Source organism: Asterias rubens, chromosome 18 (assembly GCF_902459465.1).
Source record: "Asterias rubens chromosome 18, eAstRub1.3, whole genome shotgun sequence".
NCBI classification, from domain to species: domain Eukaryota; kingdom Metazoa; phylum Echinodermata; class Asteroidea; order Forcipulatida; family Asteriidae; genus Asterias; species Asterias rubens.
Genome location: NC_047079.1, coordinates 6,908,377 through 6,935,962, shown reverse-complemented (window position 1 = coordinate 6,935,962; position 27,586 = coordinate 6,908,377). Strand labels below are relative to the sequence as shown.

Below are 27,586 nucleotides of genomic sequence, written 5' to 3'. Positions count from 1 at the left end.
TAAGAGTGGGGAATAGGAAAATACACCAGGGTCTCGGAGTATGAGTATGTTACCACCAACATACTTCATTGTTTACATTTCTATGCCGATGTTGCAGGTACGAGAATTTCAAGAAAGTTGGATGTCATTTATTTTTCATCCCAAGACGAGCTGTGTGTTTCTTCGTGAGATGTGGCACTTTAAGGAGACGGACTTCCGGGTCGCCAGGCCAGGGTGATACTCTACCCCCAAAGGTAACATAAACTTCTTCTTGGAAAAATGCCTATGAATTGATCAAGAAAATTGGTCGATGTGTAGCTGATTTATGTGGGAAATCTACTTTAGTATTTTTGGAAAGTATTGAATTGGCGTGTTCAAAATCTATAGTGATCGGGTGAGTGTTTCTTTTTTTCACCTTTTATTATTGGGGGGGGGGGGGGCGAGTTTTATTACTCTTGGCTTTGGTTGGGGATCCCTTGGGTCATGTCCTTCAAACTGTTTCAAGAAAAGTGGTTTTCAAGAAAAGTTCTGTTCATTGAACCGGATAGGAAATATGGCTCATGTGTGAGTATGAAATGATGTTGCAGGGACTTTGAACTGATTTATATAATGCGGTTGAAAAGGGGACTGTTTCTTAAAGGAACACGTTGCCTTGGATCGGACGAGTTAGTCTTGAAAAAGCGTTTGAAACCGTTTGTTATGAAATGCATATGGTTGGAAAGATGTTTTAAAAGTAGAATAAAATGATCCACACAATTATTACTCAAAATTGCACGGTTTTCATTTTACGTCGCGAACTAACACGATCGGCCATTTATGGGAGTCAAATTTTTGACTCCCATAAATGGCCGACCGCGTTAGTCGACGAGGTAAAAAGAAAACCGTGCAATTTTGAGGCATATTTGTGTGGATCATTGTATTCTACCTTTACAACATCTTTCTAACCATATCGATTTTATAACAAACAGTTAAAGAACATTTTTCAAAGACCAACTCGACCGATCCAAGGCAACGTGTTCCTTTAAAAGTATTCTCCCTTGATTTTACTATTATGTTGATACCTGATGGCGTCAGAACATTGAGGTAATACAATTCTCAACAATGTTTTTATTTTGCCTTGTTTTCCCCTTTCAGATCTTTGTATGAATCCAGACAGTGGCAGTCTTCTTGCAGACACCAATATTGTTCACCTTCACGCGTCAATCTGACCCCAATGACATCATGAAACCCTTTACAGAAATTGTCAGGAGCTTTAGGTCAAACAGATTATCCGAAAGGCAAGTATACTTTTAGTGTTAAGACTTAAGAGTTCACATAATCGTATTTATTACATTAGTATGAATGTCAATGCTGGGTAATACATTTTTATTTGAAAGCTGTCATTCTTAATTTGTTAGTCTCGAGTCAGACACCAGACTATAACAGAACAATGGACACATATATTATGTGTTTCATCTAAATTCTTCAAATACTATACTCAGAAATGACACAGAGCTTAAGTTTCGCTTTATTTTTTATTTGCTGCCCTTAACAGCTGGAGTTCAAGCTGACATTGTATTTCAATTTGCAACACTGATTTAATGCAAAGGTACTCTGCAGTTTTTAAAAGTTTAGGTTAGAAAATAATCTTCATCTTACAAAATTATCACAAATTTCACAAGGGTTTTATTAAGGTTTAAGTAACCCTACATTATGTCTGCAAAGTACGACATACAATGAATGCACAGTAGAAGTCAAGTTTTACATTAGTAGTATGTCACTATACCATACACCCCTTGCACTAAAAACTCCACAAGCTTCTAATATCTGACATGCTTACCATTTTGTGGAGTCAGATTTTATGTAAAATTATGTTAAGCAGATTTTGGATTTGGGGGAAAACCACACAATTTCAAAGGGCATGTTGCTCAAAATGATTACTGCCTCAGAATTGCTCTAACAAGACGAGTTGTTGATTTCACAAAGAGTTTAAGACTAGGCTTATCTGGAGTTAGGACGGGTTACTCACCCTAACTTAGGACTAGCCTTAAGTTTTTAATAAACCTTCAAGAGTCCTAGGACTAGTCCTTATAGTTAGAACTATCTTTGTAAAATTGACCCCAGTCGTCATTATTTTGAACAACTTTTGAATTTATGTGGAAATTATGACCAGTGTCGTTTCTTGCCGGCCAGAAGGCCTCACGAATGTACAAGGTAATTCTTGTTGTAAATATCGGTTACGTGGTCTTTGACAATGAACCTTTGTTTACATAACAAAGCTAAGTTATTATTTTATGTTCACCTCAGTAAAATATCTCTACTTGCAATCAATTAAGTTTGATAATGAAATCCATTGCTAATTATATGCTTCAAATTAACCCATTGCTATTAAATGATTCCAATTTGTCTCTTTGTCAACAGGTGTTGAGCTCGATGGTCTAGCGGTAAAAGTACTGCTTCAAGTGAGGAAGGTTGTGGGTTGGAACTCCACCAAGGTGCCTTTGGATCCTGCAGCCCTTGTCATACTTTTGTGTAGGGCAAGATGAATAATGGTAAGTACACAGCACTTTATAACTAACCAAATAACCCCCAAAAACATTGAGAAATTGTACAATATTTTGACAAGCCTATACTTTAAGGCCAAAGCATTTCTTGTACTGATGACTCATCCATAAAGAATGTGCTCGTTTAAAAGTTGGCATACATTGATTCAAATTTATAACTTTTGGGGTCAAGAGCCATTAACAGTAGTTGTAAAACAATCCAAACTTACAAACTCATAAGTCCGTCCATCCTTCATGGTACACAGGGCTTTGCGTACTTAGTTGTAGGCTAATCGATATAATGTAAGTATTACTTTAAATCCAAGGCATTTCTCTATAGATTAGTCAACCATGAAGAATGTGCTCATTTGAATGTCGGCATACATTAATACAATTTAATAGCTTTTAGGTCAAGAGGCTAAATAGGATAGTGTAATAAAACAACCGAAACCATTCACAAAATTCTATTCGATAAATCCATCATTCAGAATATCTTTACAAAATATGACAATAAATAGTGGTTTCTTGTAAGACGTCATATCTGTCTCTCAGTGATGCTCAAGGCGCTGTAACATACAGCATTTCTTGCAAGGTACTTGTATGTGGGACTACATTTGAATTATGAGATCTACTCCTTTGACATAGTACCATGTAATGGTTTACTAGGTGCTGTGGCGCAATATGCTGCCAATACTTACTCTAGTCATTGTGAAACATACCTTGGGTAGGATTCAAACCAACAACCTTGTGATTTCTAGTCCTGCAGTCTAATCACTTGACCATGGTGACTACAATTATTCTAGTCACTGTGAAACTTTAACTTGGGTAGGCTTCAAACCCACAACCTTTTGGTTGCAAGTCCTGCAGTCTAACCACTAGACCACTCGATACAAGAACCTAAGCAAATGCCCGCATTGCAATTCAGCCCATTTATTTACAGTCATTTGCAGCTTTTACACGAATGGTAAAGCTAGGTACATGTCTACGCCAATTTTCTTTTTTGTTCACCCTAAAAATAGTCTAGCGACGTTTAAAAATTCACTATTGATTGTCGATTCCACCAGCAGATAGATGTACTTTGGAACATGAGAGCAAAAGGAGTTGTGCTGATCAAGTGGTAAGTCTCCTATACTATGACTGTAGCATTAAAAGTTTAAATAGATTCAAAAAAAAAAGGGAAAGAAGTAACTAAGGGTTGTTTTTGGTTTTACCATTCCCAAACAAACTTTGTTCTTTTTATTCACAACTATATTTATGTCAGATACAATCTGTGAAGCTAATTAAACAATCCCATTATTTTTTACATTTCTATTTACACGCACACACCTCACAAGATTTTGTTTTATAATTCCATGAAAATATTTACACTCCATTTCGAAAAACAAAAGGAAAAAAAAAAAACAATGTACAATAAACTCAATACCCTGGATTAATTTTACATCACACTTCAGATCATGTATTATTTAAATAAACTTTAACTATTTGTTTTTGCATTATAGCAAACACAGTTTATGTTTAAGTCTCCAGTAAAAATTTAACACCATCATTTCAAAAGACGTTAATCTAAACTTTGACAACACCTTGGTCTACCTCAACACAAGCTGCATTGATTGTTTGATTTTCTTGCAGCCTATTTAAGTATTTATCTAATTTAAAAACTAAGTTGTCCATAATGCAGACAGCGTTTCTAGAAGTAATATTTCAAGTGGTCCACACTGCAAAAAAAGGTTTATTACTTTTAAGGTTATAACAGTTGTTACTTATACATCATTCGTGTTCTTTGAATGTCATCAAACCAAATCAGTCTAGAAAGTAGGCTGGTCCCTTCATATGCATTGATTGTCAGCAGTATTGGCAATTGGGGTACTATACAAAGATGGCCGCAGCCTGTTCTTGTTCATTCATGTTCAGGAGTGCATTTTGGCGACCCCAACCAATTCTAACTGACTCAACAAGTCTGTTACCGATTGGTCTAAACAGCATCATCACCGCATTCAACCGAATACGCAAACAAAAAAAACGCTCAACCGATAACCAATGTTTCTGGTTAGGGTCGCCAAAACACACTCCAGTTCAATTATCCCCAGTTCATGGAACTCTCTTCCTTCAAAACAAAGGGGGGCGCTGTTCATTGATTTTCTCACGAATTACAATAGACATACAAATTTATTTACAACTGAACATCATACAAAAATTATGACAAATTATTAAAGAAATTCTGCTTTGAAATCACCAATTCTATAAAAAATTAAACACTGTTTTGGCTGGTTTTCTTTACATTATTATTGAAGACAAAACAAAAATAACTTGGTCATTACTTTAAAACTTAAATAGTACTCTGTATCTAACGGTAAAACTGTGTACTTCTCTTCCAATCATAAATACAGGTATTTGTACAGGCTGCACGATTTAATCAAATGCAGGTTTTCTTTACAAGCCTTCCCAGGGGCGAATGTTTATGTACATTTTAAAGGAAGCAAATGGATGAAGATAAAAGGACCATTAAACAAGGAAAAACAAAACTGACGGTAATAGATCAGAATTTTTATTTAGATAATAATGCTATTCCTTCTGTATACACGAGTGGTCTGACACTGAGTCTCTTCCCATCTTGCAATCTCTTTCAAAATCAACAGATTCACAGAAAAGAAGTTGAAAATGGATTGGCCACGTCCTCAGAAGAGAACCTAACGTCACCCAGACAGCTCTCGAGTGGATGCCAGAAGGCATAGAGGAAGACCCAAAACAACCTGTCGTTGAACTGTGGAAGGTGAAATGAGGACCTTGAACCATACTGGGCCTAAACAGACAAGAGTGGAGCAACTTCATAGCTGCCCTACATGCCAACAGAAGCATAGACGGCAGATAGTAAGTAAGAATCACCTCCTTTAAGTGTTATTCACACGACAGCAATTTAACTGGGGTCCCTTGCTTAATTTTAGCATGGTTGTAAAATGTAGCAATGTTTGACAAGACTTTGCAAGAGAACTTGGACAGTAGAACAAATTGTTGTCCTTTCACGAAAAATTTACAATCGTGCTACAATTTAGCAAGGGACCCTTGTAAACTTGCTCTTGTGTGATAGGGGCTTAACACAAGCTGAGTGAACGACTTCAAACCTGATACCTACTTCTACACCCACTCAACTTTTCAGAACCACCGCCTCTTTGAGGCAAGAATATTACAACGTTTAACCATCCAAATATTTGTATTTCTTTGACCCTATGCACCTTGCAAAGCTTTAAAACGTAGAGAGTGAAGTAGAGAGCACCACTGCAACTTGGTTCTTATGAGAATCGTTAGAGCTGATTGTAGAATGTTTCTAGTGTTTCCAGAAGTTTCCTCGCTCAGTGTGATGTCAAGGGTGTTTCTCTCCATATCTTGGACAATCTTACCTAGTTAAAGGTGTTTTAACTATTCTTAGATTGATAAACGTACCCCTTTGCAGGCACATCATGTGGATCTTGAAAGGGTGTTCTTCCAGAAAGACGCAGCAGTCCGTGAAATCATTTCGTGAAGTCGCTGTCTTTTGCCAGTTCGTTATCCTTTATGATCCTTTTGCCAGTATATGATCCTTCCTTGAAGTGAACGGATTGTCAGGTAAGAGTTACTCCTTCTCGTAAAATGTCTGCGAGTATTTCATGAAGTGTTCCCAGTGGTTCTATAACCCAAGGGGGTGTATGTGTAGGGCTTTTTAGACACTCGACAGTGCCTCAATGTACCCAGTATTCTGAATAGTTTGGATTTCTCGTAGTTTGCTGATCTCCTTCTGAGCACTGGACAATTCAGCAATGTGGCGGGTTTCCTTCTCTTTTAACTTCTTGATGTCATGTTGCCAGCTCTGGAAAAAAAAGAGGTAGAATTTATAAGTAACCACAAAATGGACTGAGATCGGGGCTCAAGTTCACGGCTCCTCTGTAAGCAAAGATTTGGCGCTTATGGAAGCAGCGAATTCTGCACTAAAGTATAGCATATTTTTAAGGTTAGGGATTTATGCTTGTGTTTTTGCCTACTTTATGTAGAGAGTCCCGCTTACACAGCTAGTGCAGAATTTGGGCGCTTGCACAGTACGCGGAGAATGGTGCTTGTTAGCGCTGAACTCGGCAGTAAGCAGAGCCATGATATTGGACATAGATTCATTGATTTGTCATCAATAATCAAACTTTCTTCAAACTTATTTTTCTTCTCGTTGTTTTCCACCTCAGGACAAGATCCACAAGCAGACAGCTGGGACCTCCATGGGATCTCCTGCATCCCCAGTCCTAGCTGAAATCTTTATGGCAGAGTTTGAGCCATCATCTCTCCTCATCAATGCTGATCTCGGACCCAGCTTGTGGCTCAGCAACGGCACCACAATTAAATAGTAGGTCCAGTTGATTTGGGGTTTGAATCAAGACAAATTTACTTGAACCAACGACCTGTGGATTATTGGTGCCAGCACTCCTCTAGCTGAGCCAGCATGTTAATCGGGAGGTCGTTGGTTTAAATCCAGCTACAATAAATTTGTCTTTGTTCAACCCTAAATACAGAATTCATGAAGTACTTCCCGGTGTTACACTGCCCCATAAGTAAACAATCGTACATGACCGTTCTCTTTGCAAATGGAGCGTGATTTTACGACAGATGAAGAGCAGCATGGATGAGAAAAGAAAGTGAAAGGAAAGATTCAATGCTTACCACGTTTGTTCTGATGAGATCGAGCTTCTCTGATTTTAACTTGTTAATCTCAGCTCTCATGAACTCTAACTGCTGGGACAAGGTATCTGTAAAAACAAAAATGGTTAAACTTGTAATCGTCAAATTTTGGCTGAAAATGTATACAAAGGCATAACCTTGTGTAGTTTTCAAATTTTTGCTGAAACATGTACACGAGCCTTGTGAATTTGTAAAACTGTGGCTGAAAAAGTGTACAAGGCTATAGCCTTGTGAATTTGTAAAGTTTTGCCTGAAACTTGTCAAATTTTGGCTGAAAAAGTTCACATTATAGCCTTGTGAATTTGTCAAATTTTGGCTGGAAAAGTTCACATTATAGCCTTGTGAATTTATTAAATTTTGGCTGAAAAAGTTCACATTATATAGCCTTGTGAATTTGTTAAATTTTGGCTGAAAAAGTTCACAAGGCTATAGCCTTGTGAATTTGTAAAGTTTTGCTGAAAAATTTCACAAGGCTTATATTATAGCCTTGTGAATTTGTCAAATTTTGGCTGGAAAAGTTCACAAGGCTATATATATAGCCTTGTGAATTTGTCAAATTTTGGCTGAAAAGTTCACAAGGCTATAGCCTTGTGAATTTGTAAATTTTTGCCTGAAACTTGTCAAATTTTAGCTGAAAAGTGTTCAAGGCTATATAGCCTTGTGATTTTGTCAAATTTTGGCTGAAAAAGTTCACAAGGCTATAGCCTTGTGAATTTGTCAAATTTTGGCTGAAAAAGTGTACAAGGCTATAGTTTTGCCTGAAACTTGTCAAATTTTAGCTGAAAAGTGTTCAAGGCTATATATAGCCTTGTGATTTTGTCAAATTTTGGCTGAAAAAGTTCACAAGGCTATAGCCTTGTGAATTTGTCAAATTTTGGCTGAAAAAGTGTACAAGGCTATAGCCTTGTGAATTTGTAAAGTTTTGGCTAAAACTTGTCAAATTTTTGCTGAAAAGGTGTACAAGGCTATAGCCTTGTGAATTTGTCAAATTTTGGCTGAAAAAGTTCACAAGGCTATAGCCTTGTGAATTTGTAAAGTTTTGCTGAAAAATTTCACAAGGCTTATATTATAGCCTTGTGAATTTGTCAAATTTTGGCTGGAAAAGTTCACAAGGCTATATATATAGCCTTGTGAATTTGTCAAATTTTGGCTGAAAAGTTCACAAGGCTATAGCCTTGTGAATTTGTAAAGTTTTGCCTGAAACTTGTCAAATTTTAGCTGAAAAGTGTTCAAGGCTATATAGCCTTAAGATTTTGTCAAATTTTGGCTGAAAAAGTTCACAAGGCTATAGCCTTGTGAATTTGTCAAATTTTGGCTGAAAAAGTTCACAAGGCTATAGCCTTGTGAAACTTTTAAATCTTGGCTGAAAAAGTTCACAAGGCTATAGCCTTGTGAATTTGTCAAATTTTGGCTGAAAAAGTGTACAAGGCTCCTTGTGAATTTGTCAAATTTTGGCTGAAAAAGTGTACAAGGCTATAGCCTTGTGAATTTGTAAAGTTTTGCCTGAAACTTGTCAAATTTTGGCTGAAAAAGTTCACAAGGCTATAGCCTTGTGAATTTGTCAAATTTTTGCTGAAAAAGTTCACAAGGCTATAGCCTTGTGAATTTGTAAAGTTTTGCCTGAAACTTGTCAAATTTTAGCTGAAAAAGTTCACAAGGCTATAGCCTTGTGAATTTGTAAAGTTTTGCCTGAAACTTGTCAAATTTTGGCTGAAAAAGTTCACAAGGCTATACCCTTGTGAATTTGTCAAATTTTGGCTGAAAAAGTTCACAAGGCTATAGCCTTGTGAATTTGTAAAGTTTTGCCTGAAACTTGTCAAATTTTGGCTGAAAAAGTTCACAAGGCTATACCCTTGTGAATTTGTCAAATTTTGGCTGAAAAAGTTCACAAGGCTATAGCCTTGTGAATTTGTAAAGTTTTGCCTGAAACTTGTCAAATTTTGGCTGGAATTCACAAGGCTATAGCCTTGTGAATTTGTCAAATTTTTGCTGAAAAAGTTCACAAGGCTATAGCCTTGTGAATTTGTCAAATTTTTGCTGAAAAAGTGTACAAGGCTATAGCCTTGTGAATTTGTCAAATTTTGGCTGAAAAAGTGTACAAGGCTCCTTGTGAATTTGTCAAATTTTTGCTGAAAAAGTTCACAAGGCTATAGCCTTGTGAATTTGTCAAATTTTGGCTGAAAAAGTGTACAAGGCTATAGTTTTGCCTGAAACTTGTCAAATTTTAGCTGAAAAGTGTTCAAGGCTATATATAGCCTTGTGATTTTGTCAAATTTTGGCTGAAAAAGTTCACAAGGCTATAGCCTTGTGAATTTGTCAAATTTTGGCTGAAAAAGTGTACAAGGCTATAGCCTTGTGAATTTGTAAAGTTTTGCCTGAAACTTGTCAAATTTTGGCTGAAAAAGTTCACAAGGCTATAGCCTTGTGAATTTGTCAAATTTTTGCTGAAAAAGTTCACAAGGCTATAGCCTTGTGAATTTGTAAAGTTTTGCCTGAAACTTGTCAAATTTTGGCTTATACCCTTGTGAATTTGTCAAATTTTGGCTGAAAAAGTTCACAAGGCTATAGCCTTGTGAATTTGTCAAATTTTGGCTGAAAAAGTTCACAAGGCTATAGCCTTGTGAATTTGTCAAATTTTGGCTGAAAAGTGTACAAGGCTATAGCCTTGTGAATTTGTAAAGTTTTGCCTGAAACTTGTCAAATTTTGGCTGGAATTCACAAGGCTATAGCCTTGTGAATTTGTCAAATTTTTGCTGAAAAAGTTCACAAGGCTACAGCCTTGTGAATTTGTTAAATTTTGGCTGAAAAAGTTCACAAGGCTATAGTCTTGTGAATTTGTCAAATTTTGGCTGGAAAAGTGTACAAGGCTATAGCCTTGTGAATTTGTAAAGTTTTGGCTGAAACTTGTCAAATTTTAGCTGAAAAAGTTCACAAGGCTATAGCCTTGTGAACTTGTCAAAATTTGGCTGAAAACTTGTCAAAATTTGGCTGAAAAGTGTACAAGGCTATAGCCTTGTGAATTTGTCAAATTTTGGCTGAAAAGTGTACAAGGCTATAGCCTTGTGAATTTGTAAAGTTTTGCCTGAAACTTGTCAAATTTTGGCTGAAAAAGTTCACAAGGCTATACCCTTGTGAATTTGTCAAATTTAGGCTGAAAAAGTTCACAAGGCTATAGCCTTGTGAATTTGTCAAATTTTGGCTGAAAAGTGTACAAGGCTATAGCCTTGTGAATTTGTAAAGTTTTGCCTGAAACTTTTCAAATTTTGGCTGGAATTCACAAGGTGAATTTGTCAAATTTTTGCTGAAAAAGTTCACAAGGCTATAGCCTTGTGAATTTGTTAAATTTTGGCTGAAAAAGTTCACAAGGCTATAGTCTTGTGAATTTGTCAAATTTTGGCTGGAAAAGTGTACAAGGCTATAGCCTTGTGAATTTGTAAAGTTTTGCCTGAAACTTTTCAAATTTTGGCTGGAATTCACAAGGTGAATTTGTCAAATTTTTGCTGAAAAAGTTCACAAGGCTATAGTCTTGTGAATTTGTCAAATTTTGGCTGAAAAAGTGTACAAGGCTTATAGCCTTGTGAATTTGTAAAGTTTTGCCTGAAACTTGTCAAATTTTGGCTGAAAAAGTTCACAAGGCTATAGCCTTGTGAATTTGTCAAATTTTGGCTGAAAAGTGTACAAGGCTATAGCCTTGTGAATTTGTAAAGTTTTGCCTGAAACTTTTCAAATTTTGGCTGGAATTCACAAGGTGAATTTGTCAAATTTTTGCTGAAAAAGTTCACAAGGCTATAGCCTTGTGAATTTGTTAAATTTTGGCTGAAAAAGTTCACAAGGCTATAGTCTTGTGAATTTGTCAAATTTTGGCTGAAAAGTGTACATAGCCTTGTGAATTTGTAAAGTTTTGCCTGAAACTTGCCAAATTCTGGCTGAAAAAGTTCACAAGGCTATAGCCTTGTGAATTTGTCAAATTTTGGCTGAAAAGTGTACATAGCCTTGTGAATTTGTAAAGTTTTGCCTGAAACTTGCCAAATTCTGGCTGAAAAAGTTCACAAGGCTATAGCCTTGTGAATTTGTCAAATTTTGGCTGAAAAAGTTCACAAGGCTATATATAGCCTTGTGAATTTGTAAAGTTTTGCCTGAAACTTGTCAAATTCTGGCTGAAAAAGTTCACAAGGCTATATATAGCCTTGTGAATTTGTCAAATTTTAGCTGAAAAAGTTCACAAGGCTATAGCCTTGTGAATTTGTAAAGTTTTGGTTGAAACTTGTCAAATTTTAGCTGAAAAAGTTCACAAGGCCTTGTGAACTTGTCAAATTTTGGCTGAAACTTGTCGGGTTTATGTTTATGGTGGATACATAATGTACTTATACTGCCAGCAACTTTTTTGCTAGCAAAACCAATTCTGTAATGTTCCTTTAATAAAAGTGCCGTAAATAAAATAGCCTTGTGAACTTGTGAATTTTTGGCTGAAGAAGGGTACATGGCCTTTTTATTAGGATATAGGATTTATTTTGATGAGTTTGATAGTTAATAACAGTGCAATAAATAGCATAATTACAAGGGAGGGTTTTTCATCAAATTTGGCTGAAACTTTAAAAAATTTTGGCTGAAAAAGTTCACAATTTTAGCTGAAAAAGTGTACAAGGCTGAAAAAGTGGTACATGTTTAAGCTCTAAAATGGTGCAGCAGGCTAAAACTAATGCCTTTTCATTGAAATGGACCTGTCAATTAAACATTATAAAAAATAAATAATTGATAGTTAAAACAAGGTCAAAAATTTCTAGGAAATTCTACATGTTTTGCTTTGGTCAAGCTGGGGGTGTTGTGTAGTTCTTACTTTCTATTTCCAAGGCTGTGGTACACTTTCCTTCAGGACATAGACAAGGGTTGAGTGGACTGGCTTTACTGCTTGGTATACAACCTGATGACATACTTCCCTGTAATAATAATAATAATAACAACACATTCTTATATAGCGCATTTCACAATAACCGTAGCAATGCGATTTACACTAGTGCCCTGGTCATAGGGCCAATAACATAATAACATCCCTGTAATGTTTCTCAGCTCCCTTGGGAGTATACAGCCCTGAGCTGCCTGTAAGGCGCTTGTTGCTTTTTTTACTTAATATCAACCTCTTCCTCTCGCAGGTACCCATTTATACCCCTGGGTGAAGAGAAGCAATTCTAGTAAAGTATCTTGCTCAAGGACACAAGTGTCATGACCGGGATTTGAACCCACACTCCGGTGACTGCACCAGAACTTGAATTTGATGCTCTTAACTACTCGGCCAGGACACTCTATCAGGACCAACAATGGAAAGGGATCAAAAGGGTCACAATAATTTGTTGGACCCCATGAACCATGTTCCTGCTGTATACGAAGACCTGACACACAGGCAACGTTGAGTCAACTTGGAGGCAACCAACTGCAATGCATGCACAAAGAACAGTTTGGTAGCACAACATACATTTTCCAAACAGTATCTTAATGTCCCAAGCATTTGGGTAGAAACATGTGAATGTCTTGTCTTCTTGGAGATTGCCTGGAAGTGGTTGCTATATTCTTAATTAAGTCCATGCCACACTGGGTAAGTTTTACAGGCAGAGCCAACCAAATAAACTGCAAGTTAAAGGACAAACTTTGGGAGTACAAGAGACATTTTACTGACAGTATCTTACTGTCACCGAGATACTTGTGAAGGATGAAAGAGTGGATGGTTGTATTCTTTGAGATTGCTTGTAACTGTCCACTGTAAAGTTCCCCATGTAGCATGGCTGTTCAGATGACGCCTTCGACTTGTAGGGTCTATGTTTTATTTCAAAAATAAATAACGGCAGAGGGCATATTTACAATGTAGCTCTTTTAAAGTTAGTAACTTTAAAAATATTTAAGAATTGCAAAAGGCATATTTACAAGGTGTCTCACCATGCCTGTATCCGAGTCTTCATGTTCATGCGGCTCCTCGTCACTGTTGAAGCTGTCCAAGGAATTGCTCGGTGATACTCGACATGTGTAGATTCTGAACACGGACAACAAATTGGAAGAGTAAAGACAACATTAAGCATTGCTTACAGTTATTGGCTGAGTGTCTTTATGTATAGGATAATGCCCAAGGTGCGCATCACTAATGGGTAGGAATGGCGCGTACGGCAAGGGCATAACGCAACTTAACCTCCACCTGTGACTTCATGAAGTTATTACAGCATCCCATTATTTTGCACGAATGGTGCGGTATTGTTCAACATGTACCCATCACATTGTAACAACTGTATGAGGTCACAGGTGGAGGTTAAAATGAAAGAGGGCTTTAGGGAGTGGGGATGATGAGCCAGAAAGTTTGGTTTTAAGGACGTACCTTGTTGTCCTCGAGTGTGCAACATCAGGAGAGCTATTGAGAGAGTTGGAGGACGATTTGTGCGATTCCTGGCTGCCATTGATACTTTCTGAGGAATGTGATGACCGACTCATCATGCTGTCTCTGTAGTAGTGGGAATAACATTTTAAGTTGGTTTTAAAACTTTGCATGGTGGAAGTATAATTAGGTGAGGTTTGTGGTAACACCATGTAAAAAATCTCTTTCTAGTAATGTTGGTTCAGGAAAAAAACGGTGGTTGACAACTGACTTCATGAAGTTCATGACAGAGTTATCAACCACAGGCCTTTTTCAGAATTACCGTTAAGTGTCTTGCTTAAGGAACAATGTGATGAGACTCAACCACCACAACTTGAATTCAGTGCGCTAGACCAGTCTGCCATGACAATCCACACACACACACAAACAATCTTTGTTGGGATTTGTAGTTACCTTTTTCTCTTTGGTTCTTTCTTGTCTCCAGTACTGCCATAGCTTTGGTTACTGCTTGTACTTCTTGTGCTTAGTCTTAGGTTCCGACTACCCTTGGATTGCTGTAGGTCAATACAAAAAAGGATTCATTAAAGTTGGGAAGGTATTGCAGACTGCACACCCAACCAGGCTCCTAGTGGACGCCTACAACCGTTTGGACTGTGAAGAACGTAACCCTGGTACAGCCCCAGGAGTAGGTAGCAATGTGTCCCTGGCGACAGTTGATTTGGGTTGGCTGCTCAAATCAGTTAAGTGTAGCCCTCACGCCGTGAGTTTTGCGATACCTCTTCAAAAATGAATCGATTTCACACTTACCAGTGGACTTGTAGCCTCGCCTTCTTCCGGTATCTCAGGCGCAAACATCATATTTCCATTCATCTTATTATGACTTGGGCTGGTGCTGGTGTCTACAGACTGACTCCTTCCTCTGAAGGCCTTCTTGAACGATGGCCACAGGCCCCCGGCGCTGACGTCTGCCTTGCCCAATATGCTTGGACTTGTTGAGGCGTCTATACACGTCACTGAGCAGAATATCTCCTCGTTTTTGGTGTTGAGTTCAGCGTAGAGGGAGTCTAGTAGAGCCGCCCTTGTTCTCTCCTGCAAGGGTAAGTTGCAAACATTGGTAAAAGCTGCTCAATCGTAAGATTTAAAGGTAGGGTCATAGATTGTGAGTACTCAATTAATTTATGACACGGGCATTCATCGCCAAACTCTACATAAAAACTACTGATAGTGTAAACTATTGTCGGGAAGGATTCCCTATGAAATATTATGGTTTGGACAAATGGTTTGAACAAAATATGGACTTGTTCAGTTCTAGAAATCTGTGTAAAAAAGGGAGAAGAGGTTGTGTAAGGCTTACCTGTATGCTGCTGAATTTGTCTGCTTTGTAGCAAGCATTCTCTCCGTTAAGAAGCTTAGTGAGCAGGAATTCCTTCAGCTCTGGTCCCTTCTTAAACACTGAAGGACTCGGCAAGGCTGGGCCGTAGAAAGGAACGTCATCTCTAGCTGTTACAGCAACCTATGGAAAGAAATAATATACTCATTAAAGAGGCTCAACATCAATTTGTGGAAGATAATATTGTTACAAATAAACTGTTTTTTCAAGAACAGTGCAAACCTAACCAGTTAACATTTCAGCAGTGATTGCTATGGTTTAAACTAAGGTGATCCTTGATGCTTCTACTTTCCCAAAAGGGAAAATAGAACACTCTAAGGGAGTCGTAGCTTTAATCATAGCATGAGTAGCAGTCATAATTCGTCATACAACAAATGTCAGATCTGACCCTGGCCGAAACATCCCTTATGTACAGAGAAATAACTGGTGCTATAAGTTCGGTACACTCGTTGCTATGGCTTTTGCGTAAAAATAAGCCATATCCTGTAACATGCTCTAAGCAAACAATTCTTCTTAGCGTTGGTATACTGACCTTGTATCTGGTGTTTTCTGTATTGGGCTCGATGGCCTGCACCACAATAAAGGAATGAAGGAAGTTAGACGCGATCATGTCAGGAACAAACGGCGTATTCTCTTCTTGGAATACAATAGCGACGATGTCGTTGCCTATGTGCCTCTTCCTCTGCAACTACAATCAGAAAATAAGACGTTTAACGAAGATCGATACCAACTGGGGACTTTGGGACAATAGGTGGCAGCAGACTGACCAGGTAAACTTATTGTTCTTCCTTTAGTGCGCAGGCTTAGAAATATGAAAACGACACAAATTTACCTGCCACCTAGCATTCCAAAGTCTCAAATTGACTATTTTTGACAAATATTTAAAGTCGGCGCACCTACATTACGGAACAATCTACCTCTTCACATCTGTCAGGCATCATCTCTTGAATCCTTCATCAATGTCATGTTAAAAACTCATTTTCTTAGTAATTGTAACTTGTTTATTAGAAGATGCTCTTAATCAGTGCTTTGAAACTTTTGTAAAAGGTGCTTTGTAAATAATTTTATTTTATCAAATTAAAAGTTGAACTCACCTGTTGTTTGTCTCCTTCTGTGTGTGGTAATAACGTAGACACATGGAACATGATGTCTCTATCAAGGTGCTGGGCAACGATGGAATGTGCACCTGTCTGTCCGTGCTGGACGTCGAGACCTCCTCGAAACCTAACACCACCAAAAGAAAAGTTGTCAAGTGTCAAGTCAGAGTCAAGTCAGACATAAGGATGTGATAGTACCCCGCTGTCGAAACCTAGGCCCTAAACTTTTGAACAATATCCCTTCATCAGATCAATGAACACCATAATCCACAGACCCGGCGAAAATGCTTGGGCCACCCCCTGTCCACTTCCCCTGACAATAAACATTCTTTCCCCCGTCCCCCCCCCCCGCTCAATGTTGACTGGAACGCAGAAAGAGACCAGACATAAAAAATTAGAAACTACATTGAAAGGGGGCATGGGGGCCCCCTATGATATGGCCGGGAAGTAGATGGAATGGCGTTATAGAAATTTTGTTATTGTTATCGTTATTATTATTATTGTTATTATTACTAAGATTTACCCTGAAAAATCTTTCAGTTCTGTTTTCTCGCCGAGGAGTTCAAGGAATTCATCAAAGGCGGCGCTGCTGTTGACATTTCCAAAGAGTTCCTCTTCCGTCGTCTGTCCATACCTCTCGTAGATCACACCAAACTTAAAGTTCTTGACGCACGTGTGTTCATCATAGGTTACTATGAGCTCCGAAGCCTGTTGATTGATATAAGTGTTTATATCAATACGGTTTCTTGTAATTACTAACCTCGGCAGACTTGGTAGACGAAAACATATACTAGTCAATTTTGTTTTTGTTCACGCCAAAATCATTTAAAAGTTACCCAGTCAGTTTCCCTTGTGGTTTTATTTGATATCTGTAAACATAATACTAAAACATTGCTGTATTGAAAACTACTAAATGACAGATAGGTAAATTCCAACCAAGAAAGGTATAGTAGTAACGATTGAGAACCAACTAATTTTATATTTATAAAAATGCATAAGTTTTCGTAGCAACAAATATTTCATCAGATGCAAAAACAGCATGTTATAAATATCTCATTCCCTCATTGGCTACTATGAGTTCTGAAGCCTGTAAGTTGATGACCGTCTCAAAATGACTAGACGAAAACATAAACACAATGTTTCCATGTGTGTGTTTATAGTATTGGAAACTAAAGCCAGACAAGTCATTTCCAAGAATTAAATGACATCGATGTCAAAACAGCATGCTGTAAATTGTAAATATCAGGGGTGAGAGTGATTTCTGACAAAACAAGTCTAAGGCTGGCATCCAGATCCTTGAGGTAATTTGAAATGATGGCATTTCCACCTTATGCTAACCCCTGGAGTTATAGATTCAAAGGAGTTTTTAGGAACGGTATATTCAGTGCTGGAGAGAAGAAGATCAAAAAGCCTGACTTATTTGACCTGGAGCAAAGTACAACTTTTTTTGTTTACTAGGTAGACTTTTAAAAACAATTTTAGTTCTGAAAACATCCTGAAGTTTTTCATCTTTAAAACATCTCAGATCTTAAGAAGTTTGCTCAAGGACACAAGTTTCATGACCAGGGTTTGAACCCACACACTTGTGCTGACAACACCAAAGCTTAGGTCTGGTGTATAAGACCACTCGGCCACGAAACACCACAAAAATAAAAAATAAAATTACTTAACAGTTTTTGACCCCTACCTTTGGAAAGAGTACAGGCTGGAATCTTTCTGTTGTGATAGTTTCACAAAGTACCTTCAAAGAGAAAAACAGAAACAACTTATTTCCGGCTCTTTTTTCCTCAACGAAAAGTGTTTTTATTTGATGGGGCTGGGAGACTCGGTCAACCATACCAGAAAACACCTGTGGAAAACACCTTCTCTGTAAGACAAGTCTACTTGGTTATTTCATGTGCATTACACAACACATGGGACAAACAGCTTTACGTCCCAATTACCATTAATGGTTAACTCAGGCATGGTATTTGGTCCTTGGACAAGATTCAGGAATTTTTTCCAAGTACAAGGGCTGACCTTGTACACATAGTGTATAGGCTCTATTAGAGGATTAGCATTTTAGAATTTAGAAGTAGAAGTTTATTGTCCGCATCATAAATATACACAAATTTAGTTTCCATTGGCACAAAATAAGTCAATAAAAGATTGACTTACCAGGCCTAGTTATTAACAATTTTACTGGTTTTTCTGAGGGAAAAACAATTGGAAAACGGACTTAAGTAGGAAGAATGTCATGCCTGTTAACCACCAAGCTTTATGACACAAATGTCAAGACCACAACTTAAACCCACACTCTGCTAGTCAGAAAAACTAGAGCTTGAGTTCAGTGTTCTTGACCACTCAACCATGACAAGCCAATAACTACAATGATAAAACAGTTTCATACTTTGGCTAGTTTGGATGGCACAAGTGAGTTTCCAAATGTGGTCAACGGAAGGAGATCATGGATGGTACCACTCCGATGTCTGATGAAATAAACAAAAACAAATTAGTAATTAGTAATAAGTCTTCTAAACTGCACTGTAGGAGTCATGTCTACATAGTTAAGATATACTCCCAGGTGAAGAGAATTTGTTTTCTTCTTTCATGTGAAGCTAAGAAACACATAGGGAACAGTTGGATCTCTGGGTGCTCTGGAGTTGCTACATCTGCATCAATCAAGTCATGCAGACATTTAGTGGGCAATAGACAAGGCGCTCAGAGATGATGTGGTCAGCTGTCTGATGCTCTGCTCTACAGTCATATAGCTGCTTAGAGCGACTTAAGCTCAAACAGTAGCTAAGCACAACAATATCTTGCTTACCAGAATAAAGTTGCCAGACAAAATATCATGCTCTGTAACTGGTAACCTGCTTATTTTTGCTAGGCAGAACATCGTTAAGCAATATTTTTTGCTTGAGCTGCCTGTGAGCACAAAAACTTGCTAAGCAATGAAAAGTGTTGCTTAACAGAAAGAGTATACTAGCCGAAATTACATTCAGCTTACATTGTTGTGACTGGTGCCCCGACCTAATTTTTTTGCTTAGCATAGAAATTTGCTAAGCAATATTTTCTGGTTAAGCAGGTGTATGGGATCTGGTAAGTATTGGGGTTACCTTTTTTAAAATTTTGTATGCAAGTCGCCAGACACACAAGGTGTGGGCTACAACTCTTTTCTTTTTTTACAGAGGCCGTTGCCACCTACTTCTGGGGCCGAAACAGGGTTACCCCTGTTACAGTTACCCCCTTTAACATTCCCTACCATGATGAGTGACTGACCTGAGTAGTATTCTGATTTGTTCTTCTCCACTGCTGGTCTCCTGCCTGACAGACAGTACTATTGGACCCATGGACTCATCCTGGGCTATGTAGTTAAAATGCTCCTGCAGTTGAAGAAGGATGTATAATCATAATGTTCATGACACTCTCAAAAGTCCATTTGCCGATTCTTCTCATTTACTAAGTGATTTGCTTAATTCACAATTTTTTTCTAAATACACAGTGATTTGTTAAATTCACAAATGAACTTCATAAACTCATAAATTTTCTTGCAAACTAATTCCCAAAGTGTCTTGAAGCTCAATAAATGGAATTCTCAAAGTGTTTAATTAAAGTCACAAAGTGTCTTTCTAAATTCACAAAGTCTCTTTCTAAATTCACAAAGCCTCTTTCTAAATTCACAAAGTCTCTTTCTAAATTCACAAAGTGTCTTGGAGCTCAGTCAATGGAAGCAAGAACATTCACTCTTCTATTTTTAATTTCTATTTAATTGTTTCGTATCATTAAATTTGACATCATTAAGCAAAACCTTCCAAACGAAAATTGTTTCTACTTTATAAGGAAAGGTCACATTTTGTCAATTTTTTTTTTTTTTTCTATTCGATTGCAACTGAACCCTGTGATCTGACTTCAAGAGGCATTGTACTGTAGCTTCCCGCCCCCGTAGTACATCTCCAGAGTAAACAGGTCATGACGCCAAAGAAACGAAAGGGGAAAAAAACAGAGTAAAGGTTTGCCGTGTCCTGTAACTTCAGGCTCAAGCCATCTGTGAATGCCTCTCTATGCGAACAATGCCTGGGCAGTAATGCAATAACGCCACGGCCCGGCTCGTTTTGACTTGCAAAGGAAATTGCTACAGGCATTGTGGGTTTTTAATTACTAAGAAAGAGAAGTGATGAGTTTTCCAAGTAGGTGAAAGATGCGACAAGAAAGCGGAAACAAAAAACGAAGGTGATCCGGGGGAGGGGACTAATGGGTTGGGAAAAGAAGAATTACCTGAGAAACTTGATTGAAAATCTAAACATTGTTTTTTTTTCCAATTTTGTCACTTATTTTGAAAAACCTATTTGTGAAAATCTTAACCAAGCTTGTTTGTTTTTCACCAATATCTCAACCCCCCCCCCCCAAAAAAAAAAAATGAAATTGTGTGGAGGAAGTGTGAGTGAGAGAAAATCAGAAATCTACTTTTGTGATTGCCTTGTATTTTTTTTCAACCGTTCTATTACTAACCTTCCCATAGAAATGTCTCCTGTACATTTCATTGGTATCATCATACTCGAGTACCAGTCGATCTGACGTAAATGGGCAGTGGTCGGGTACAATGTCGTTAGCGCCTGATGGGTCAATGTCCAAACCATCAATCCAGAAACCGCCGTTGTGGGGCTGGATGATGTTGGGATGGGGACCATTTTTCTTTAAAAGCTGCAAAAGAAAAAAAGAAATAGTTTTTAAATATTATTTTTAGGATACTCTCAAAATCTCCTGGTGCCTTCAAATTTTCTTGAAAGAAGTAGAGCAGTCATTAAGGGAGAAGGGAACAGGGGGCCGATTTCACAAAGATAATCTTAACTTAGGACTAGTTCTGGGATTCTCTAAATGGTTATAACAAACTCGAGGCTAGTCCTAAGTTAGGATGAGTGACTGGAGATAAGACTAGTTTTATTAAATCTTAGTGAAATCCACCCCGGGTCCATTATTTGAACCTGTAGTTGTGTGTTTCTGGTGATGCACAGAGTCTTCAAACCGCATGCTGCAGAATCTGGGAGGTTCTTGTCTTGAATAAGGGGAAACCAAATCCCGCTAGAAATTTTTTAAAGAATTTTCACATTTGTCAACTCTCATCCATGGCTTGTAATTACCTCTTTTATCCTGTAGGTGTTTGAGTTTTTGGTCTTGAGTCTTTCTTTAATGGCAGCCGGGGACGAACCAGCGCTCTGAAAAACAGACAGAAAGTTAGTCACATAAACAGATTAACCCTGCTTAAGTCTAAAACCCAATGACTTAAGTTTTAAACAGTGTCTCTGGGTTGTTGAGTTGATTCTGTGCTATGAACAAAAACATACCTTGACTTGATTCGACAGCAATAAGTCTCTGAGATTGCCTTCGGCGAAAAAAAAAATATATACAAAACAATTTTCAGGAACACAATTTGTAGCGTTCCCTTGAGTACATCTTAGCTTAAGAAGCTGAACAATTTATTGAGGCTGGCCTAGCAATGACCTCAAGGGCATACAAGTCAAAAGACTTGACTTTATGTGCTAATGTGACTTTTAACTTGACATGAGCTGACATAACTTGTTGACTCTACAAAACTCAAGACCCAAAATAACTTGTGACTGGCCATAGCCAAGACAAAAATAAACCCATGACTGAGACTTGGCATAATGATGATCAGTTACAACAGCGAATAAAAACCACATGAAACAGCGGTATATGAACCTGACGAGGCCAAATCTAAGCAAAACATTCAACCAGGTGAAAATCTATTTCACTTTCCGTAACATTTGACAAGAGCTCTAGGGTGAACTTTAAGAAGCGTGCGCGTCTTAACAATAATTCTTGGTTTCTCAGGCACCCCTGTGTTGACGCAGCTGTCACGCATCGAACACGCTGCCTTGATATTGGAAACCCTGGTGCTGGGTGAGCTCATTGCATCAGCGATTGTTTGTGTACCTTTCCAAGCCTTGCAAAAATCATCTCCTTATTTGGGTAATCAGGTGAGCTTTAAGGCTTCGGAATTCCTGCTGCTTTTTTGTTGGGATATCCTCTGAAATATCTCTCTGTTTATTTAGACACACATCTGCACAGAATAGACTCTCTACAAAATATTCACATTGTACATTGAATTACACTATGGTGATTTCGACCCTCAGAGCCCAAGAAATCTTGATGGAGAAATAAACAAATTGGAGAATATTATTTGTTTATTATAACCAAGAGATTTTCTTTCACTGGGATGCATACAAATATAAAACACAACTCAAAGACACAGTTGTGAATGAAACATAAGGGAACCACCAAAGAGAGCACCTGAGACACAGTTTTTCTAAATGAAACAATTTTTTTTTTTTTTTTTTTTTTTTTTTTTTTCAGAGTCAAAATTATCATGACTTCAGTATTTTCTGCCTGTTTATACCAATCAAATCAAACTGAGGCTCAGGATAAAATGGTCTGATCCCTCTGTGGTATAAAAAGAAGTAGCATTAGTTTATGCTATTTCACACAGGGTACTTGATGACAAAATAAATGGTAACATCTCATGACTTCAAACCCTCTATCACTGACAGGTAAAGATAAAGAGCCATGGCACGCACATAATGAAGTATTTCCACCATTCATCTTATTAGTACTTTAAAAGGTAACCACTAAAGACCCGACCTAATTACATCTCTATTGTTTCTAACGAAGCATCCTGATCTGATTAGGGCGACCTCGGATTAGGGAAAGGGGCGTGTCAGGACATTCAACTTCTACTAATGGGTCATGCTAACTGTCTTATCCCCCCTGCTGGAGGGCGGGGGCGAGGGGGAAGTGTAAGGGTGGGGATGTTAATTGTGACAACTGCAACATTGTGCACCTATCTGCTCTAGAATGGAATGGTTGGTTTCTAAAAAATAAAAAAATAAAAAAATAAAAGGCGCTAGAGCAGGATTTGAACCTGTGTAAGGGTGGGGATGTTAATTGTGACAACTGCAACATTGTGCACCTATCTGCTCTAGAATGGAATGGTTGGTTTCTAAAAAATAATAAAATGAAAAAATAAAAGGCGCTAGAGCAGGATTTGAACCTGTGTAAGGGTGGGGATGTTAATTGTGACAACTGCAACATTGTGCACCTATCTGCTCTAGAATGGAATGGTTGGTTTCTAAAAAATAAAAAAATAAAAAAATAAAAGGCGCTAGAGCAGGATTTGAACCTGTGTAAGGGTGGGGATGTTAATTGTGACAACTGCAACATTGTGCACCTATCTGCTCTAGAATGGAATGGTTGGTTTCTAAAAAATAAAAAAATAAAAAAATAAAAGACGCTAGAGCAGGATTTGAACCTGTGTAAGGGTGGGGATGTTAATTGTGACAACTGCAACATTGTGCACCTATCTGCTCTAGAATGGAATGGTTGGTTTCTAAAAAATAAAAAATAAAAAAATAAAAGGCGCTAGAGCAGGATTTGAACCTGTGTAAGGGTGGGGATGTTAATTCTGACAACTGCAACATTGTGCACCTATCTGCTCTAGAATGGAATGGTTGGTTTCTAAAAAATAAAAAAATAAAAAAATAAAAGGCGCTAGAGCAGGATTTGGACCTGCAACATTAATTTGCTAGTGCTTTACAAACTGATCTACTTTGTCAATAACAATGTCTCTCTAGAATCTCTCAAAATAAATTTTCTAGAAGACTTTCTTTATCGGCAAAGAGGAAGTTGGGGGAAAAGATCAAGATATTTATCGTCTTACCTGTAGTACCAAGGGAAGGGAACATCTTTGCTCATCTAATCGATCACTCTGTAATAAAATTACAAATGATTTCTTAAACAGCTACCTGAGCGGAATGTTTTCAACAGAAATTGTATTTTTACTTGTTTATAATGCACTTGTTCACCATTTTAATGTAATTTTGATATGTGTACACTTCTGAACTTTTCGTAATTATCGACTAAAAAATCAGGCCCCTACCTAAAGGTTTTTTGAAAAACTAAAAACACTTCTGCCGTTGAGAGCGGGCGTCAAAGGACAATGCCGCTGACGTCATTTGTGGGAGTTTGCTTTTTCATACATCCACGCTGCAACAAAGCGGCTTTATCTACTTATGACGTTTTGAGAGTGATTACGTAACGGGGCTTTTCGCAAATCTCGCAGAAAAGCTCTGGACAAGGGCATACAAAAAGATTGTTTTTTACACAATTGAAACCTATTCATAATCATATGACTCGATTTCCTTACTCATCGAAAACATTTTAAGTGGAATTCAGCAAAGTTCACGACTTGACATTTTCGTTCAAACAGGTCTTTAAGTTAAAAATAGGATATATATATAAATAATAATAATAAAGACTTGTAATAAGCACATATCCACCCTGCTGGGTGTTCAGTGCACATTCACTCCTGTTTTAAAGGTGTTATACCTTATCAGGATTTCAAAATACATCATCATTTAATCTCACACAACGGATTTAGCACAAGTTATCACTTATCATTTCATGTAAATGGTTGATCACAGAAAAAAACATGAACACTGTCTGTGACTATTTTGTCATATCTACCAATCCTGGAGTGTACTACCTTTAAACTTTTGTTGCAGTGTTCCAGTAGAGTTTTGTTGTTTGTTTTCTTCTAAAGCCTATAATTTTTGAAGTGTTGACAAACTGTGACATTGAACTTCTGAACTTGTGTAAAAGATTAAAGATTATTATTTGAAAAAATAAAGAGACACGATTATTATTTGACAAAAATTTAAAAGACAACATACCTGTATTTTCTGCAAAAGCTCAAAGAAGTCAAGGTCCTGGGCGCTCTGAGACAAAAAAAGGTAAAATAAATAAAATACAAACCCTCAAAGTGGCATAATCAGGACAGCCATGTTTACAGTCCCTTATCAGATACTGATTGAAAGCTGAAGAGTAAATATGCTTTCCAAGAAAGTCAAACATAATCAGAGAAGGCAAACACCTTCAATATAAATTGACGAGTGTCAACGACACAAATACAGGCACATCTCCCTGAGAAAAAAGAAGAAGCAATTTGGTATGTTGTTACGTTGTTTGCACTTAGCCTTATAAGGTGTCTGACTATTAAAGTCAGACAGATTCTGAAAACTTTTTCAAACTTGCCAATTGTAAAGTAGTTTCCAGTGTGATTTTGTTTTATTTTCTGCTTAGACCCCAAATCTGGTAACAATCCTAGGATAGATGGAAATTTGCATCAGGGATAAAGAATACTACTTATTTTTACCCATATACACTATGTGTGGTAGCACTGTATACTCAGTACTTTCCCCAGCTCTGTGAAGAAAAAGTTGGTTCGAACCCCACCTGAGTAGTTTGCCTGTGTGGGTTTTTTTTCTCAAAGAGCTCAGGAAAGTACTAAGTAAACAGTGCTAACACACATCGGTTTACATGTATATGGGTAAAAAAAAAAAAAAATTAATAATCCTAAGACACATCAGCATAAAAGAAGTTCAATTAAGCTTTCTTATAGAGACAAACAAAAATGTTAACCTTCACTCGGCGTAAACGCTTGCGAGAAAACAACCGTCGTCGCATTTTGATCCCAGAGAAAAATAAAGGCAGCAAGTTCAATCAATTAATGTTTCCGACTGAAGAGATTCAGGTAAATCACATGGTTTTAAACACTTCACACCTTCTGAAATAAATACTTCTGTGCGACTATTTATAGGGGTTACAATTTTGGTTTAGGAAATCATGTGCTGTGGGTTAGGCCATCATGTGCTTAGTGCTAATTCATCCTATCTGACTTAGGGTTAGGTCTTTTTAATTATTCCCAGTTGTTGCAAAATATATTCATGGATGATTCATGACATATGTGGTTGTCCATCTTTCACTTTAGGTTTCTCGTTTCCTAATGGAGCTCCCCAGCTTTGACAAAAGTTTTCAAATCTAAGCAGTAAATACTTTATGTGTATCTTGGGAACACAAGACACAACACTTTGAAAGTAAACTATTTCATTCTTCTGTTTTCAAAAATGGCAAAAAACAACTTGTTCTAATATGTATTCACACTCGATCAGAATCTTAACTTTGATTTCATTTTGCTGCATGTTTTCAAAATAGCAACAACCTGTTTTTTTTTTTTGGCTGTTTTTAAAAATGTCCAAAATTGTTTGAACTTTTGAATCAACACATTTTATCTGAATTGTGAAGTGGTATAAAAGAAATTTGTGAGGGTTCAATCATTTTCATTTTGCTATTTTAAAAAAATGGTAATGACTGATTCAAACCTGTGATCCAAGTTTCATCAAAAGTGACTTAATTTGAAACTAATCAAGTGTAGTTTACCTTAAAACAAATCATCAAATACAATTAAAGAAATGACTTCTTACCTCTCCATTGACCGCCTTCTCTTTGTCTTTCGGAGCATGTTCCTCACAGAATAACTGTCCGTCCATCTCCCGCCTCCTGTAGCAAAGATAAACAAAAGTGGAAGAAATTGTTTAAAACACTCTGCTGAAATAAAATTCAAGCAACCTGTGCAGTGTCAAGCTGGAAATTTCTGTCAAGTACCTTTCATGCAAACAAAGTTGTTTTGACCACAACTTTTAAGAAGCAAGAAAAGGGAAAAACAGCATCACAGACACTTATCTTTTCTTTTTAACAAAAAGAGAATCCCTGAAAAAAAAGATAACAAGTTAATGGACAAGATTTGAAGGAGAAATATTCTTAATTCAGAATCGTACCTTGCTTTATGCCCGTGCTTCAACTTCATGATTTGATAAACGCCCTAACAATCCAATGCATACAACTTTTATCAAAGTTTTTCAAACACTTTGATAAAAATGCTTCTGTTGACACATCCACTCTATGAATGAAAAACGGACTCTCTGTCGGGAAGGACGTACTACTACCACTCCAACAAAAAAAAAAACTACCTGTTACTACGAAATCTCATATGATGACTAAAGAAATCCTGGGTATTGAACCATGTATACCGCTCGCTACAGGGTGAACAGGTCATTGAGATCAGTGGGGAGACCACAACCACGCTAAGTAGTAGTATACACTGACTGATCGTCAACACTGTACTATGAGTCACTCTTTGGGAGAAGCCCAACCATGGTGCCCTAACAGTCAATCAAATTCCAAGTATAGAATTGGGCTCTTATCCGAACCAATGACATCACAAATAGGAAGTGCATCACAGGCCAATAATCGCTGGAATACAACTGTGTACTTCGTGACAATATACATAAACATTGTTATCCAGTTGATCATTAACAGATTATTGGGGGTTGTTGTGTGCCTATTATTACATAACTGACCATGAGAGACTGGTAAGTATCCTCAAAGACAAAAAGCCTAGCCCAGATTCATCGAGGTTTTATCTCTAATATCATGAACCCCCCAAGGATGAGTTAATTATTTACGTAGATGCTGCGCAAACTTCCCCGAAAACAAAAGGACAAGTTGTTTTCAGGAAGTGGGGAATTAATCAAACATTTAGAGGTAAGAAAAGCTGGATTAAAATGCCATTTTATGATATTTTTGTGATAAGCCTTTGACAGACTTCACAGCCACAAAGTGTCACTGAAGTTTAAAGTAACAGAAGTAAAAAGGG

At 37.5% G+C, this 27,586-nt stretch overlaps 1 protein-coding gene across 4 annotated transcripts in view; it reads right to left on the bottom strand.

Moving 5' to 3' along the window:
* Nucleotides 1–5,491: 5,491 nt before the first annotated feature.
* LOC117302100 (rap1 GTPase-activating protein 1-like) overlaps nucleotides 5,492–27,586 on the bottom strand; it is a 48,704-nt gene continuing 26,609 nt past the window's right edge. For 2 of the 4 annotated variants that reach the window (XM_033785896.1, XM_033785894.1), the window contains exons 2-20: nucleotides 26,355–26,430; nucleotides 24,765–24,809; nucleotides 23,753–23,800; nucleotides 21,159–21,233; nucleotides 20,530–20,721; nucleotides 19,300–19,403; nucleotides 18,428–18,506; nucleotides 17,726–17,779; nucleotides 16,562–16,746; nucleotides 16,036–16,165; nucleotides 15,474–15,629; nucleotides 14,906–15,064; nucleotides 14,359–14,640; nucleotides 14,005–14,105; nucleotides 13,555–13,677; nucleotides 13,113–13,218; nucleotides 12,034–12,133; nucleotides 7,179–7,264; nucleotides 5,492–6,342 (exon numbers count right to left, since the gene is read on the bottom strand). In XM_033785896.1, the coding sequence (XP_033641787.1) occupies nucleotides 6,196–6,342; nucleotides 7,179–7,264; nucleotides 12,034–12,133; nucleotides 13,113–13,218; nucleotides 13,555–13,677; nucleotides 14,005–14,105; nucleotides 14,359–14,640; nucleotides 14,906–15,064; nucleotides 15,474–15,629; nucleotides 16,036–16,165; nucleotides 16,562–16,746; nucleotides 17,726–17,779; nucleotides 18,428–18,506; nucleotides 19,300–19,403; nucleotides 20,530–20,721; nucleotides 21,159–21,233; nucleotides 23,753–23,800; nucleotides 24,765–24,809; nucleotides 26,355–26,430 (2,248 nt within the window). In that variant the 3' untranslated portion in view covers nucleotides 5,492–6,195. Of the gene's footprint in view, nucleotides 6,343–7,178; nucleotides 7,265–12,033; nucleotides 12,134–13,112; nucleotides 13,219–13,554; nucleotides 13,678–14,004; nucleotides 14,106–14,358; nucleotides 14,641–14,905; nucleotides 15,065–15,473; nucleotides 15,630–16,035; nucleotides 16,166–16,561; nucleotides 16,747–17,725; nucleotides 17,780–18,427; nucleotides 18,507–19,299; nucleotides 19,404–20,529; nucleotides 20,722–21,158; nucleotides 21,234–23,752; nucleotides 23,801–24,764; nucleotides 24,810–26,354; nucleotides 26,431–26,708; nucleotides 26,753–27,586 lie in introns of those variants that run through there. The other 2 variants (XM_033785897.1, XM_033785895.1) reach the window with 2 other exon arrangements.